This window comes from Microcaecilia unicolor, chromosome 12, assembly GCF_901765095.1.
Source record: "Microcaecilia unicolor chromosome 12, aMicUni1.1, whole genome shotgun sequence".
Classification (NCBI taxonomy): Eukaryota; Metazoa; Chordata; class Amphibia; order Gymnophiona; family Siphonopidae; genus Microcaecilia; species Microcaecilia unicolor.
The window spans coordinates 18,615,537-18,633,277 of NC_044042.1; the positions used below are offsets into that span (position 1 = coordinate 18,615,537).

Below are 17,741 nucleotides of genomic sequence, written 5' to 3' on the forward strand. Positions count from 1 at the left end.
TTAAATGCTTACGACTTCAGTTATTTAACTTCACATTCTGGTGCCCCTCCCAACAAGGTCTATGCTATTCTCTCAGTCCCCCAAAATGTAAGGTGAAAAGGGTCATCACTCTTAGCGAAAGATGGTAAGAGTAAACCCCAGCACAGCTAAACTGTTCCTTTAAATCAGGCAACAAGGTAGTGAAAGTGAAGTAAAGAAAAGCAGCATGGTGGACTCCAGGTAAAATCTTGATTTCTACACAACGAACAGGCAGAATGCAAGGAAACAAGTATGGTTTCACAAATGTATTAAAAAGAACAAAGGCTTATAAGAATGAATTATACAGATCTTATTCTTCACAGCAAATCATGAGCTACAAGTATACATACTCTCTGCTTCCAAACACAAGTTCTTCTGTCTTCTCAAACAAGCCGCCCTCCCCCTCCCCACCCCACCCCCAATCACTTCCATTCTTTGGTTATTTATATTGGCCATTTTACAAAGAGACACCGACAGCAAGCTGCTCACAGAACGTCTTACATACGTTAGAACTTAAAAGTTTTAAAGCAATTGTGCAAAATTACATTTTCTCCTCTTGCTTAACATATAAATCCTCCAGCATCACTAGCCTGGTTTCTGAACATCCAGGATTCACATAGTAACAACACTACACAAGTCAATGTAAAACTGAACCGGCTGTCCCAAAATTCTGACCCACGTACGGCCACTCCAGCAGCAGAACTAAATCTTCCAGGTGTGGCCAATTCTATACATAATTTCGGTGCTACTCAAGAAAATGGCACTAGGGTGAAAGACACCATCAGACTGCACGCCTCTCTGAATGATAAACAGTGCACTGGGTCAGGACAATGCCAAAAACTAAGATCATTTAATTCTTAATGCAAAGAGAAAATTTTAAAGATTTAGCACCCTGGTTCAATACACTAGTTGCCCTCTTTTAAAGAAAGCCGTATTTTTGAGCTGAAGCACAGCTCTAATGCTAAGGCAGCACTGGATAAGCACAGAGGATCTTGTATGGTAGACAAATGAGACAGGGCCTTGCAGCAAGAAAGGAAAGTGTTTATCTGTATTAATCTACACAATTATTTTTGCATAACGATAACGTTATTTGTCCGAGTTCACGAAAAACAGTTCCCACAGTTTGACCCATTAAAACAAGAGCTCTGTAACAGTGACTCAATGGGTAAACCCAAGGACGAGGCACCTTTCAAAACGGTTCTTTCTGGACAAGCTACATGGAGTTTGTCACACATGAGGTGGAATTATTTGCTGGTCACCGATACTTCTACAGACAAGCCTTACTTGGCCCGTGTCTCATGCAAATTAATACAAGAGGCGCCCCCTGAAGACAGGAGGTAGATTTAACGAGCAGAGAGAGAGGATGGTACCAAGAACAGACAGAGGAATAAAGACAGCACTTCTCACATTACATAACCTATCTAGATAAATGGTAGGGGTCTGGGTATCCACAAGCATCACAGGTGCATCCCATTAGGGGGCTTTCACAGTCTCTGCTGTTTACAGGAGTAGCTTCTACTACACTAGCTAAGAACATTTTTCTCATACTGAGGCCAAGTAGTCTAACAGTGTCATCGTACTGTTCCTTATAGCGAATGCCTGTTAAACAATGTTTTCTGCTGCAGCTCAGAAAAGCCAGGATGATGTCATATCCTTACAAAATATGGTGACTATGTCGAGACAAAAATGAAAAGGGAGCCACAACTTTCAACTACCAACCTGAAAAGAAAATATGAATAGTTTAGGGCTCCCACCATGGAGGACCAATCAGGAAACCTGTCATTTAATGAAGATGAAGACTACACAGCTCCTACCCTTCCCCATTTATTGCTTTAACACCTCTGTGCAAGGGAGCAAGCTTTTACCTTTGATTCTGCTACAGCAATGGGGTGTTAGAAAGAAACTGAGCAAAGGCAACATGATGCTTTCAAGTTTCAAACCCAAGGATTGGCTACACAGGCAGCAGTCTCTATGCCTAAAGCAAACGACCGACCGAGAGATCTGCGCATACTTGCGTGTTCTGTAGAATCTCTTCTCCCTCTACTTCCCCTCCCCCCCAAATCCACGAGGCAATTAGGACTCGATATTAAAGTGAAAATAAATCCTCTTTAACCAGTTTAAAGGTCGTTTGCTGGAAGGTACGCTCTTTGGTATATATCACTGGACATTTTTGTAAGCCTCAAACTCGCTTTGCAGAACAGTGATTAGTCCATCGGCACTTGCCCAGAAAATAAGACTGGCTGCCTCCAAGCACGAAAGGCACAGTGGAGGTGCAGGGGCTAAGGATGACTTTTCCCAGGTCCTTGCCGGCAGTTATAACCTGAGCCATATACAGCCAGCTATATCCGCATGTACTGGGTACAATATAGTTACCTTATCTTCTGATTCTGAGGCCCTACTCATCATATTAAAGTGCTCCTCTCTCAACGTGAGATTCCGCACCCCAAAATTCATGCCATTCCCCAATTATTTCTTTTAGCAGGCACTATCCCTGTTGACATGATAATGCAAAGCCCTATGCTCAACAGGGCTTCAAAAAAAAAAAACAAAAAAACATTTGGTGGTGGAAATGGGAAGATTTGGGGGGGGGTTCTCTCTCTTTCTTCATGGAAGCCTTGTGTCCTGGAGAATGCAGAGTGAATCCTGATGTAACAAAGTGCTCTGTAGTAGTCAGTACCCACAGTGCATAGGCTGTGTGGTTTCAGACACCAGCAGGAATGTCCGGTCCATTCACTGGAGTCATCTCACTGCATTCAACTTGTAACAGAACGTTACCTGTGGAGCGATGTTAAGGTCATGCTCCAATGGCAGGGAGAAGAGGGGGAACAAAGGCAACACAGCTGCACGTATCAGATACGGCTGAGAGTTTCTCCATAGCCTTTAAGATGGCAGCCACAGTAGCAAGGTGAATAGATCATAATCAGATGAGAAAAAAAAAAATACTGTCCTGCCAGACGGCATTAAATGTCAGATGCTCTAGAGAGCAAAGTTTCAAAGGCACAGGCAGTACAGAGAAGGTTACGCAGCAGTCCCAGAGTGAGGTGTTCACTTCCCAGACTTCATATAGGAAGGTATAGCTCCACGAGCGGTCAGACCCTCAAAGCGCTTGTAGGTGTAGTTGATGAAAACCCAGTCCTTGTTCTTGTAGTCTGTCTCTGGATGGTTACTCATGGCCACTAGTAAGAAGGAAAGAAAAATCCATTCAGAAATGTTGCTACTACACTTTTATATCACTGCCTGGCTCCTGACTAGATGAGAGCGGTCATATGAAGACAGATCAGCATTCCCACAGCTAGCTCTGACACATCCTAACCAAGAGCACAGAGGACTGCAGTATATCAACTACACTGTTCTGAAAAGGTCAATATAAGTTTCAAGGAAGCTCGGGACATTCACAGCCTTTGAGAAGCTTCCACGCTGTTGTCCATGACTTTTGATGTGAATATGTTAATCTGCTTATGGCAGATTCTCCACACTGCTATGCTTTGCCTTTGGACATTAATGGCTGTATATAAAGCAATGTGTAATAACAGACTAATAGCCAACAAAGAGGTTTATAAATCTAATAAATAAATATGACAAAAAGGACAACTTAAGTAGGCCTGTTTGCCACTTTGCAATAACAGAATTTCTTTCTCGAGGACCACGGTGCTATATAACCAGCAGGAGGATGTATGCAGAACTTACTCGCTTTTGTGTGCGCGTGGGGGGGGGGGGGGGGGGGGGGGCGGCTGGCTAGGAAGGTGATTGAAATTAAATGTGAGAGAAAGAGTATTTTTTTTTTTTTTTTTTTACTTACTTCATCCAGATCTATTGAAAGGAAAGGAAAAAAAAAAAAAAAAAAAGCTTCCTTCCCTCTGAAAGCCAATACTGAACTGTGATCTTACTGCTTCAAGCTGCTGGCACCTCCTCTGTATATTCATTTCAAGAGAACATGGAAAGTAAAACTGCTGTACAGCTGGGCAGCATTGTTCACATGGAGCTCAAATTATTTCTGGTTATTTTCACCCTAAATAGCTTTTAGATCCTAATCTTAACTGCATCAACAAACCCAGTTTCCCCAACAGAGCTGGTGCAATTTTTCAGCTTATTACTAATACATTATATCTTTACATAAGGCAAAATGCAAGAAACCCACTACAAGAAAGGTGGGCATCAGCTCTGCAACAATTCATTCAACTCTGACAGCACGATGGGTCAACTTTAAGCCCTCCAAGACAGGCTTCTGCATAAGTCTCCCTGTACTAAAAAAAAAAATGGACTTACCGAGTGGCTTCAAGATATCAGACTCCGGAAAGTCATCAAAATTAGATGTGTCATCTATACTCTTTATTCCAATGCAAATTGCAGCCGGTCTTTCCCTGTAAAAAGAGAAATCATCTTTATAGGCAGTTCCACAAGTCCAAGGTTATGAAAAGACACAAGTAGGAGCTGTATTTTTTTTTTAATCTTTTATTTATCATTTTTCATTAATTCACAAGCATTACAACTTGTTTAAGAGAAAAACAGTCAAGAAATACTTTTCAAATTCTAACGAAAAAAGAAAAATTACATCGTAACATTTTATATTGACTTGTATTAGACCACCATACTGGAGGGCTAAGAGCCATTAACGTTAGGAGATAAGATGCTTACATATTATTCTTAAGAAAGGCTTAACTATTATCCATATACCAATTTCAATTGTTACCCATTCAGGTTCTGCTCATACTGTGCGGCACAGACCGGAATTAAATTACTTTTTTCTGTGCTATAAATTGTTTCAAATGCTCAGGATACAAAAATACATATTTTACACCAAGATATTTTATATTACATTTGCATGGGTAGTTTAAATTAAAAAAGTCGCACCCAGCGCTATAGTATCAGGTCTTAATAGGAGAAATTCTTTTCTCCTAATCTGTGTTTGTTTTGTTACGTCTGGGAAAACCCAAATCTCTCCATAAAAGGGGGTTTGCAAATGTCTTAAAGCCAATTTCTTGACCAAATCCAAATCCTGTTGAAATACAAATGAAACTAATAATGTTCGCCTCTCCGTTGTAGCTGTTAAAGATGATTCTAGCAATGTCGATACATTTAGGTCTCCTTGTGGTTGTGTTTCATTACTCTTTTTTATAGGAAGAAAATATATTTTATTTAATGGTGGTATTGATTCTGAAGAAAATTTTAAATGTTCAATCAAATATCTTTTGAAGATCTCGATAGGAGTATAGACTGGGGTACATGGAAAGTTCAACAAACGAAGGTTCAATCTTCTGTTATAATTTTCAAAATACTCCAGCCTATTATGTATCATAGAAGTATCTTTTATCAACTTTAATGATGTTTCCTTCAATTTTGTATTTTCTGTAGTCAAGAAATTAATTTTTTCAGTTAACTCAGTTTTCATTGAAGCAAATGACAAAGTTAGTTCCTGAACATTACTCACTAAACCTTCGATTTTTCCAGTCGATGTCGTCAGTCTGCAAAGTCTCCCAAATCGCTTCTAGCGTAACCACCGCAGTTGCTCTCTTTCCAGGGTTCTTCAAATCAGAAGTCCCTGTAGCGCCAACGCTCTCGGCAGAAACCCCGACAGCCGTCCTCATCTGTGCAGACCTTTCCACGCTCTCGCGATGTTTGGTTCCGCCCCTATCATCGGGTTCTGCCAGCTGCGGTGGAGGATAACGCGATGGAGGGGACAATGAAACGTCCTGTCCCAGGAGAACGAACTCTCCTTGGTCCGAAATCTCAGCAGGACCTCCTATCGCCAGGAGCTGTATTTTTCAACCCACTGCCTGACTGTACACAGAATTCTTTTAAGTTTCTCTAATTCGACAGAGTGAAAACACTGTGCACCTTAATGGATTCCCAGGAAAGAAAAAAGACTGGGTGTTAAAAGGCCACCTGAATTTCAGTTTCATCACCGAAACAGATCCAAAATTCGGGTAGTGTTTTGTCTAAAAATGCTTGAGCATTTTCAGTTGGAACTGAAAATATGGTCCCGGGCCCCGCTGAAGCCATCAGACCCTTATTTGGAGAACCACACAGACTTACTGTTTCTTTTTTTGTTTACTTTCCTTGTATAAAGATCTGTTGCTACATTTATAGCCGGATGTGTGCAAAAACAAATCCCACAATCCTTGGTAGGAAAACTAATATATTTACTAGGAACCAAAGACATTCACTGCGGTGTGAAAGCAAGGCTAACAGCAATATAGGTCAAAAAGACTTCAATATACTCTTAATGACATACTAATACCATTACTTTGTATATCTCATTAATCTTGTTCATAAAGAGTGCCCTCAGAAATTACCACTCATTTAAAGGCAACATCATTTCTTTGCCAGGTGGCATAGCACATCTTTCATAGGGTCACTCTTACTTAAGTGTAAGTGCTACTGCTATTGCCTTAATCAAAACGTGCTGTAACAATTTAGTGCACAAACATCAAGAAAAACGTGAACTTATCTCAAAACATTTTTTTGAATTTTTTCTGCTCAGCTTGCTTGCCCAGCTCGCTTGTTGTACCATACTGCTTCCCCTGGAGACGCCCAACTCCGCGGGTTTCAAACATTTCCTCATGGACTTGGGTTAAAGCCATCCAACACTTCTGAGTGCGATCATTTATAGCAGCTTTCAGCTTGGACCAGTGCCGTTCCACTTCTCCTATGCATACCCATACCATCAGCTCCTTCTTCAGGTATTCCCCAATTTTACCAAAATCATTAGCATGTGTCTGAAATCCAGTACTTTTGAGTTTTGTGCATCTGTACTCCGCTTTTATTCCCTAGGTGACCACCCACCTGGACGCTGGAAACACTTTCTCAACTTGTGAGCACGAGATCCAGCGTCATCCCTTTCCTCGTGAGTTCCATCACCGTTTGTCTAAGCAAAGTACTTTAAACAGGTACCCACGATCTCTCTGCTTCTTTCCAATTCTGCCAATAGGACATTCCAATCCACATCAGGCGAGTTGAAGTCTCCCAGCAACAGAACCTCTCCTTTCATTTCAAGCTTATAGATATATCCAATCAGATCCTTGTCCAGCTTCTCCATTTGTGCTGGAGGTCTGTAGATAACACCTGTGTGTACAGATTCCATCTTCTCTTTCCAAGATGATCCATACAGCTTCTTCCTTTTCCCAGGTTCCCTGCATTTCTGCCGCTCTGGTATTTTTCACATACAGTGTCACTACTCCATCTTTTCAGTCTGTTCATTGGAATCATTGAACAATGTCGCTGTACTGGAAAACATCAGGGCCTGCAAATATTGACCCTTTTTACTTAGGTGATGAGCATTTGTGCTCATTGTTTTCCACTTGTTAACTGAGTTTAGATGATTTTCCATATTAATATTATCTTCCGCACTACCATCATGCTTTTCCTAGGGGTGATTTTCTGAATTCCCTTGCTTCCTTTTGCCACCCCCACCCTGTAGTTTAAACATCTAGAAACATGTTGACTGAATTTCTCACAGCAAGATGTAGCCCATCATTATAGTACAGCCTGTTATTTTTCCACCTACTGCCCCCATCCTCCTATTAATCTAAACCCACCTTCTTTACACCAGGCTTCAAGCCACTTATTGAACTCCTGTTTTATAGTCTTTCCTTGACCCTTTCCATATGTTGGAATAACTTCAGAAAAAACTGCAGTCTGAACCAAAGATTTGAGTCCTTCCCCAAATTTCTGGAACCCTCTGTGCTTGAAAACTTGCTACTGTTGGTCAGGTAACAGAATTTACGAACAGGATGTTTTGCACTTTAGTACAGCACCCCCATAGTGACATGTGTTTTTCCACATTTGGCTACAATAAAACAAACCACCGCCTTCGGTCACAATACATAGGTCTCTTTCTTTGAAAAATTTAGTTTCTTTTCACGATTTAAAATGCAATGAGACTAAATGTTCTTAAATATACTTAATAAAAATACAAATATGAAAGTTTTCCTTAAAGCTAATGAAGGACTGGGCTTGGGTTATAAGTTAGGCCTGAGTTGGTCTTAAGGCAATATGGAGGTAGCAGCAGTGAAGTCATGATGCGATTAATACTGGAGTGCCTGAATCAAGGCCAGTGATAATATCAATGGAGACAACAGGTTGCCAGAGGACTGAACTGTGATAAGAAGCAAAGTCAAAATTTGACAAGTCAAAACTGTTTTAAACGTTTTTTTCTTCCCGTCTTTAGGATATCCATCTTCAGAATAAAAAGCTAAAATTGTCACAGATCCAATGGCCTACAAACAAGTGGCGGCAGTCTGACCGAGAATCAAAATTTGCCAAATGCATTCCTGTTCCACCCATCTGTTTCAGATACTGGACGAATCCATCTAGGGCAGCCACATACTCAGTGCCCCAGTTTATCTGCACACATGCAGAACTGAACAGCTGCCATTTCGCAATTAAGAGCAGTGCTCGAAAGTAATCCTCATGCAATCCTGCTCAAAGACTTTATCACAATGCAACAGAAGTGTACTGTCCAGTCAAAGTCCCAACCACACACTGTGTGTCTGAAAGGATGGAAATATCTTACCTTATATGCTCCCAGTCAACACCCTCAAAGAAAGGGTTTGTTTTGATTTCTTCTACCCCAGATGCTCCAATTCTGTGCTCCCACTCACAGCAGAACCTGTAGAAAAATATACACCAGCCGTCACTTCAAAACAGGGGCGTAGCCAGACTTCGGCGGGAGGGGCGCCACCGAACCCCCCTTTTGGCCTCCCTCCCCCACCGCCAGGCACCTTTGCTGGCGAGGGTCCCCAACCCCCGTCAGCCGAAGTCCCCTTCAGCGCCAGTCTCCGAGTCGAGCGCGTTCGCTGATCTGGATTCTGTGAGTCCTGACGTCCTGCACGTAGGACCACTGAGTATCATCTAAAACTAGCCCCAACACAGCTACCAGCACACCCCTGGCTCCATTGTCACCAGAAGAATCTGGGACAGGAGCTACCAGCCAGCAATCCAGAGCAGCTGCATGATCTGTCCACCATCTGCTAGGAGACAGAGAAAATACTGAACATTTCAGGCTGGACGATACCCTTAAGGGGCGGTTTACTTGGAACTATTTTCTCTGTCTCCTTCCGCTGGTAGATGGCCACAACCCATTAGTCTGGACTGGTCTGGTAGAGATGACAAGGAAAGTCCCCTTGATAGCCAGAGCCAGAAACTGGTAAACAATGTCAATTATCCCTTCCCCACTTCCTTCCCCCCAAAACTGCAAGTTTATATTAAGCCATAGCTTTTCCTTCCTTCCCAAGAAAAGCAAATGCACTAATTTTCCGTTCAAGACTCTTTCTAGGGGGCTGGAGAAGGAAAATAGATTGGCAACACATTGACATTTGTATTACTGTACACTGCTGATTATCCAATGGATGCAGGTGATAAAGTAAATAAGCAGAATAGAATTTATAGACAGAGTGAACCACTGCTGGTTTTGACTTTCTATGCAAGACTGATTTTTGTATTCTAAAATTACTCTACACGCTGCTTTGACGACTTAAGACCAAACCACTTTCATGCACAGTAAGTCATAAGTTTCTATGTAAAACGTTGACCAAATGAGGTTGCTATCATTCTCTCGGAGGTAGCCCACACTCTAACCCTTGCTTCACCAAGGCTATGCTATGAGGAGAAAAATAAGGCAACTGGTTTGAAAGACACAGCCATTTTAGAACTTAAAAACAAAAACATTAAAGGGCTCCATTCAGTCAGAGAATGTCGATCAAAATCACAAAACTGAAGGAGAATCAACTTAGTACTCAAGGTTCTAAACATGCACCTTTAATAGCTAAATTAGCTGTCTGATGGAGGTGCAGTGGAGGAGGTCTCTGGCTCGGAATGCTCCAACAGTTGGGGCTTTGGAGGATGACCGTTTGGTCCGCCATCTTGAATCCTGCACCGCTGACTCCATTGTAGAGGATGCCAGCCTCCGGCTGTTACTTCAGAGCTTCATTCGCCTTGCTGGCCCTGTTCGCGTCAGACTGGATTTCCATCATTCCCCTTGGTCTACCTGAACTTCTGCTGCCCTTCTTTGTCTCCCTTGCCTTTCCCTTTCCCTTCTTATCCTGATCTCCCGCCCTAACTTTTGAAATGTAATTGTAACTGTATCTATTTTATTAGTTCATTGTAAGCCGCTTTGGGGCTGCAAACCTGTGGCAAAAGGCGGGGTATAAATGAAAGAAATAAATAAAAATCTCTGATATTAAACACCGAGACCTCTAGAATTTTATAGTTACAATCCCCTAAACTCATCTGCAATACATGTCATCCGACACCCCCCCCCCCCCATGCAAATTCTTGTTTCTATCCAACATGAAACAAAACCAAGCAAAAAACAAACAAGACTTCCCCATGATCCCATGACAAGAACCCAGTAAACACATTTTCATCAGTACCTCAGAATTAGATCCTTGGCTTTTTCTGAGATTGGAACCTCTGGAGGAAAATTCAGGGTCTCTTTCCAGTTCATCACCTTCTTGTAGGTCTCTTGGGGGGTTTCAGAACAGAACGGTGGGTAACCTGGCAGAAAATACACAGTACAGGTGGTAAAAACAGACAAGTGTATGGAAGGCAACACAGAATTAGCAGAATGACACAATTAGTTTTATGTAGATACACAGAACACTAATTGCAATAATTCAGATGACGACAACTTGTTACCAATACCGCAGAAACCTAAGAACAGAAATGCTAACAAATACAATGGCTACACAGCAATAATTCTTTAACAAAGCCATCAGCTACTTATGTCTGGGCAAAATTCCTAGGGGGCGGAGCTATTTCAAAAAGATAAGCATCTTAACCAGGGTGAAAACCAGGCTGCTGGCATCTACTTTTAGAACAGCTTTTAAACTAGAACCTGGGGAAAGCTGACCAGAGCGTGGTTTGGAATAAGTTAGCTTTCATTAAAAAAAGTTAAGAGTATCCCGATAAACAGGTTGCAATAAAGGCCATAGTAGACCAGGTGCCCTTAAAGAGCAGACAGACTTACAAATTATCAGCATCTACTGCTGAGGAAGTTAATAGGAACAAAAAGCATTGTTGAAGTATCTGTATACAAATGCTAGAAGCTTAAAAAAAATAAGATGGGCGAGTTAAAACATAGAATGCTTACTTTCAAAGCACTTAGCCTTCCAAAGTTCCACAGGTTTCTATGGAACTTTAGTATTTGTGAAAAAAACAGTGTGTTTTAAGCCTGTAAAATGTATTGGATACTCTCCCGTCTTAAATGTCTAAAGTGCATTTCTCCTGCTTAAAGCTGTTACAGAGGACTGATTTCTCTTTCTTTTATTTGGTACACAGATAATAGGAAATGCCTTGCAGAGATGTAACCAGTTTTTATTTGAAACTTGACTGTTCTGGGCTCTGATTGGCCTGGAGTTTTGAAATTACCCAGCAGATACTGGCTGTTACTTCAGTCTTAGCCTGGAAGAAGGGGGGAGACGGACCACTTTGCTAAGGCTCTGTGAACAATTATATGTCCTGATCTTCCCAGGTACTGTTTAGACTGTATATAGATGTTTAGTTAGTTTTCCAATTGATCCATTTTTCAGTTACTTGTTACTGTTTGCTACTTGTACATTTTTGTTGATTGTTCAATATTTTTATGAGAATAAACACAATTTTGTTTGTTTGTTCTGTCTGTCTGGACTGATAAAGAATCCTGGTTTGTGTGTTGGGTCTGTGAGTGCTTTAACTGTGGGACCACTGGGAGTGTGGCTCCAGTAACCTAGAATCACCGAGTACAATTTCAGAGCGGGAGACTCGCCCAGAGGCAGTTGTAACCCTGTCAGTAGGAGGAAGGTGCTAATGTAGAGCACAAGCAGCAGGTGCAGGTGGACCTGAGCTGTGCTGAGGATAGATCCTAAGTGGCCGCGGGGTAAACCCAGGTGGGTGGCTAGGCATTTCGTGACAGTACTAAATGAAAATGTAGATATAATAGGAATTTCTGGAGTCTTGGTGAAAAAAGGATTAAAAAAAAAAAAAAAAAAAAGGACACTGTCATACTAGGGTACAAATTATATAATAGTGATTCAGTGGATCAAATTTGCAGAGTAGCAGCATTGTGTGTTAAAGAGGGCCTTGAATCAAATAGAATAAAAATTCTGCTGGAAACAAAATATATCTTGAAATCCTTATGGACAGAAATTCCATGTGTAAAGGGGAAAAGGATATTGATAGTATATTACCGTCCGCCTGGCCAGGTGCTGAACTGTTAGCAGAAATTAAAGAAGCTAACAAAATAAAATAATACATTTATCCAGTCTACGTTCCTAGATGAAATAAAAGGACTGAATCATGGAGTAGTGATTCTAGAGCTAATCCTTAGCTGAAAACATTATTTGGTCCAAGAGGTGATGGTGCTGGGGCCATCTGGCAACAGAACTAGCCAGCAGAATTAGAAAATGTACAGAGAAGGGCAAAACGATAAAGAGGATGCGACGACTTACCTATGATACAAGGCTAAAGAGGCTAGGGCTCTTCAGCTTGAAAAAGATGTCCAAGGGGAAATATAATAGAGGTCTATAAAATACTGAGTAGCATGGAACAGGTAAATGTGAACGCATGTTTACGCTTTCCAAAAGTACAAGAACTAGGAAGCATGCAATGAAGTTACTAAGTAGTACATAATAAGAACAAATCGGAGAAAATATTTAACGTATAATTAAGCTATGGAATCTGTTGCCAGAAAATGTGGTAAACGCCATTAGCATAGCAGGGCTTGATAAAGGTTTGGACAAGTTCCTAAAAGAACAGACTTGGGAAAATCCACCGATTTCAGAGACAAGCGTCACAAAATCTATTTTATTCTTTTGGGATCACCAGACACTGTGACCTGGATTGCCCACCGTTATAAACAGGATGCTGGGCTTGGTGGACCTTTGATCTGTCCAAGTTCAGTGATGTTTATGTACTTATGTAAAATACTGTTAGATTCATGCATCTCTGCAGTTTGCATACATAACGTTTGGACCAGCCCTAAGGCAAGTGCTAAGTGCTGCTATGTATTTAGCAGGGTTCAATTTCCCTGAGTTAGCTGCAAAGAAAATAAGAAAATACTCAGTCCCACAGTGAGAGATAGTCCCTGTCAGTGAGCAATAGTGATACCCAATGGCAGGATTTAAGGCCTGTGATTGCTGGGTTCCAGGTAAAATATTCCTCGGCCAAGAAATATCACTGCAAGGCTGGGCAAGGAGATAAAATAAAATAGGGAAATATTCTAAGCAGTTGCAAACAAAGGCTCATAGGATTAAAATGGTGCATTCAACTTGTCTAAACTGCCCTGCAGATAAAAGGCATCCTGGTTAACAATTTATTGTAAGCAAGTTTAGAGGACATGAGATAAGCACAGAAGATCTGTATTTGCTAAAAGTACACAGAGCTGAAAGCATAATCTAGCAGTGCATGTTTAAACATTCACAGCACCATATAATGGGTGTTGCTAGAATGAATGGCAAAGGGGTTAATATGAATGCTAGAAGTTCTAGTGGTAACAGCCACGTGGCTGGTTCATCTGGTAGGCTGCAAGTTTTCTAAAACAGGACGGGGGGGGGGGGGTGTCTTCCCCTCTGGGTCCCCCCCCCCCCCCCCCCATTAAAAATGTTACCTTTACTGGCAGGGACGCCCAAGCCCTGGCAGCTGAAGAACTCCGCAGTCGAACCTCTTCTGGTGTCAGGAAGTCGGCGGCGTGTTTTCCAGCCAGTACTCCTTGCCCATATTTAGTTTGCGCATATGAACTGAGCATGCACAAGGAGTGCCAATATCGGTAGCTGGAAAGCATGCCATTGGCTTCTTCACACCAAGGGAGAGTTGGGTTGCAGAGCTCTTCAGATGGCGGAACTTGGGGATCCCAGCCAGCAACATTTAACAGGAGGGAGAGGGGGAACAGCAGAAAGGAACAGGTCCTCCCCCCCCCCTCCCAAACAAAAAAGGGCTGCTGGTTATGCCCCTGGTAACACCTAGAAGTCCTAAATGGCATAGAAGCACTCATATAGCCCCGTTTGTCTGGCAGGCTATTTAGGGGATCGCGAAGGCCAGATGTTTGAACCATGGCCACACTACTGTTGCTAACTGCTGAGATGAGAAAGTTTTGTGGTTAGGCATTGAAAAGGTGGGTGCTGAAGGAACTGAGAAACAGAAAATCCTGACAGATAAAGACCACATGGCCTATGCATACCAGCTCCTAAACCTCTATTATCTCTTCCTCTCTTTTTAAGAACAGAGAAGATTAAAAGTACAAAGGCAGCAGACAAAAGAGTAGTCTGGTTAAGGAATCGTCTTGCACGTGGTCACACACTGTGGCTGGCAGCAGCAGGGTAGACAGTTCAGATGGTCCTTTTTACACCGTCATTAACTATGTACAGCCAGAACAGCATCTTCTTGACACTATCTATATACCAAACCCAAGTCCCAAATGGTGCATTATCAGTTTTACCTATTAACATCTCATACATGATGACACCAAGAGACCACCAATCACATAGCTTGTTGTATCCAGTCTGCATGAACACTTCAGGGGCAATGTAATCTGGAGTTCCCACGGTGGAAAAGGCCTGAAATGGATAACTTTAGTTACAAGTTAAGAAATCAAAAAACAGCTTGACAGAGCACGTGTGTCCCAAAAAGAGAGGCATTTAATACTCTTTTCACATCAAGCACACCAAAGGGAGCAAAAAATACAAACGTGAAACAAAGCATAAGAAGATCCAGAGAGCCTACCTGAAATAAGCTTGTGACACTGGTGAGACTGCTAGCATTAGAGCTCGCAGTGCAGTTTAAGAAAAACCATCACTTTCTATAGCCTGGTAAACTCTAAGCTCCTGTCCTTTCTAGCCCCTCCCAGCCCTTCAGTCACATCTGGCTCTGCCACAACAGTAGAAACATACCGGACCAACTCAATGGCCAATTCTTTCTTAAGAGTGAGCTCATAGATCATTTCACCAGTTACCACAAAAACCAGCTTCAGCAATAGGCAACTGCTACGCCCCAGAGATGTGAGTTTTCCCCAAAACACTCTGAATTGGAAAAAAAAAACCACTGCATGGAAAACCCTTCCAGAAAAGCTCTCTCGTTTGCGTAATTGTTTCCCAAAAATGTTACTATGCAAACTTTGATGCCCTAAATAGATCTGATGCTGTACCTCAAACTTCAAGTAGTCAAATTAAATTATTGACATTTTTTGTGTGTGGGGGGGGGGGGGGGGGGGAGGGAGAGGGTGAAGAAATTTCCCCCCAGATTCTATATATGGCGCTTATAATTCTGCGCCCAATTGAGTAACATGCCAATTAGTGCCAACTGGTCACTAACAAAGGCCTTAACTGGAAACAATTTGGATTTGCCCATGCATCTTGCTAGACAGTGTTCCATAAAGATGCACATGCAAATCTTTTAGTGTGTAACTGGAAGGGGTGTGGCCACGGGAGGGGCATGAGCGGGTCAGAGGCATTCACCTAAGATGCACGCAGTATTATAGCATTTGAAGGATCTGTGCCTAACTTACATTTGAGGATTTACACCAACTTTTGGGCACGGATCCTGGCACTATGCGCTATTCTATACATGGTGCCCAACTCGGAATGTTCAAATTTGGGTGCCATTTACAGAATCTAATCCTTAATATGTTTTTTTTTTTCTTCATCTTACAGCATTTCCACTGATAGCTCAAGGTGAGAGGCATTTGAGGTTACAGTAGATATTTCTCTGCCCTTAGACTGTTTACAATCTCTTTTCATTTTTTAAGTTTGCATTATTAAAAAGTAGTTAATATATTTTTTTAAAATTTTTTTGTTGTTTTTCCCTTTTGCCTCTTCTTTTGTGATCTTTCCCCCCTAATAAATCACTTGGATATGTTGTATTTTTATGCGGTATATCATCAAATTTGAACATTTGAGAGACCCATTTACTAAAGATTCATTCTCAGTTTGTGTTGATGGGAAAAATGATTAGTAAAAAGGGCCCAAGTTTGTGCCTGAGGCAACGGAGGCTGCAGTGAGATTTGAACCCTGGCTTCTCCATGGACAGCTGGAATATTTCAGCCACACAAGTGGTTACATTACATCAAACTAAGGAGGATTTCAAGCAGCAAAGTTTCTAGAATACACTTAAAATGCATGTGCGGGAATTCCCGCCTACTGTAACCAATAACGTACCTTCTACTGTACGTAATACTCAGTTTCTTTTTTTGCATGGTACTATTAGAACTGCAAGAGGTATTCTTAAGAACATAAGAATAACCTTACTGGGTCAGACCAAAGGTCCATTTAGCCCAGTATCCTGCTTCCAGCGGTAGCCAATCTAGGTCATAAGTACCTAGCAGAAACCCAATTAGTAGCACCATTCCATGCTACTTCCCCCATGTCCATATCAATAACAGACCTTTTTTAAACCCAGATACGCTATTACCATTACCACATCCTCCAGCAATGAGTTCCAGAACTATTTTTTTGAGTGAAAAAATATTCTACTCATCATATCACCAACAGCAGTTACATGGTCCACAATAAATGTTTTCATGAATCACTACAGTTTGGACCAGCTCTGAACTCTTCAATGTATACACTTCAACTCAAAACCACCAACAAATATTTTCTGGTTGCTTTTTCTCACATATGTAGGCTGTAAAGAAAACCTACTATGTTCATTGCAGACTGTCTAAAACACAGCAGCCAGACTGATATTCAAAAAGTTGAAATATGATAGTGTAGCATTATGAGTTGTGGGGTTGCCCTGACTCCCAAACAAGGCCAGACTACTTTTCAAAACTAGCGCAATCGTCTGCAGAATACGGTTTGTAATGTCACAGGACTACATGCCAGACATGATCAAAACTATCACAAAGAAATGCAAACCCAGGAACCAGAGGTTACCTACTACTTCACCTGCCCAACTGCAAAAACGTACAAGTCCACTTACATGGCGAGATTTAGCTACCTGGGCTCAAAATGGTGAACTCAATTCCCACAGTCATAAACTACATCCAGTTCAGAAGAGACCTATAGGCCTACCTCTTCAGGAAATTATATGAGTAAAATATGAACTAACTAGTAAAAAAGGCCTGTTTCCGTAACAAATAAAACGGGCGCTAGCATATGGGTTAGGTTATTATTTTTTTGTTTTTCCTGTTTGATATTAAGGGATAAGTGTTTGTTCAGATTTTTTTTTTTGGGTGGGGGTTTGTGGAGGTTGGAGGGGTTTTTTTTTTTCAGAAATGTAAATGTGTGTCTTGGGGTTATCCTTTCCTGATTGTTGGATAAGTTTTTTTTTTTTCTTTGTTTTGCTGAAGAGCATTGTTTTATATTTTTTGAAGGAAGAGGAGCATGTTATTTTGTGTCGGGTAAGGCAGGAAGAGAGAAGTGCTTTGCTTCTGGAAAGTTTTTTGGCATCCTGGATTAGTGAAATGATTTTCCCGAGGTGGAAGGGAGAGGAGCACGTTGTTGGGGCTTTTGAGGGGGGGGGGGGGGGGGAGTGAACCGGAACATCTTCTGTAAGGTTTGTGGGCATCCTGCATTTTTTTGACGATTTCCCCGGGGCAGAATGGAGAGGAACGGGAACGTCTTGTGGAAGGTTTGTTGGCATCGTGGATTTGTGAAACGACTTGCCGGAGTCGGAAGGGAGAGGAGCACGTTGTTGGGGCGTCGGGGGGGGGGGGGGAGGGGGGGTGAACCAGAACATTTTGTCCTTTGCAGTCCACTGGAGGGAAACGCTTGAAGGGGGGTGCGTTGGTGTGGGGTTGGTTTTGCAGGTTTGCA

At 41.8% G+C, this 17,741-nt stretch overlaps 1 protein-coding gene across 1 annotated transcript in view; it reads right to left on the bottom strand.

Annotated features, from left to right (window-relative positions):
• Positions 1-271: 271 nt before the first annotated feature.
• The window catches only part of STK38 (serine/threonine kinase 38), a 33,123-nt gene continuing 15,653 nt past the window's right edge, over positions 272-17,741 (bottom strand). The window contains exons 9-13 of the mRNA XM_030221834.1: positions 14,429-14,546; positions 10,389-10,512; positions 8,531-8,626; positions 4,285-4,379; positions 272-3,194 (exon numbers count right to left, since the gene is read on the bottom strand). Of these exons, the coding sequence (XP_030077694.1) occupies positions 3,064-3,194; positions 4,285-4,379; positions 8,531-8,626; positions 10,389-10,512; positions 14,429-14,546 (564 nt within the window). The 3' untranslated portion in view covers positions 272-3,063. The remainder of the gene's footprint in view (positions 3,195-4,284; positions 4,380-8,530; positions 8,627-10,388; positions 10,513-14,428; positions 14,547-17,741) is intronic.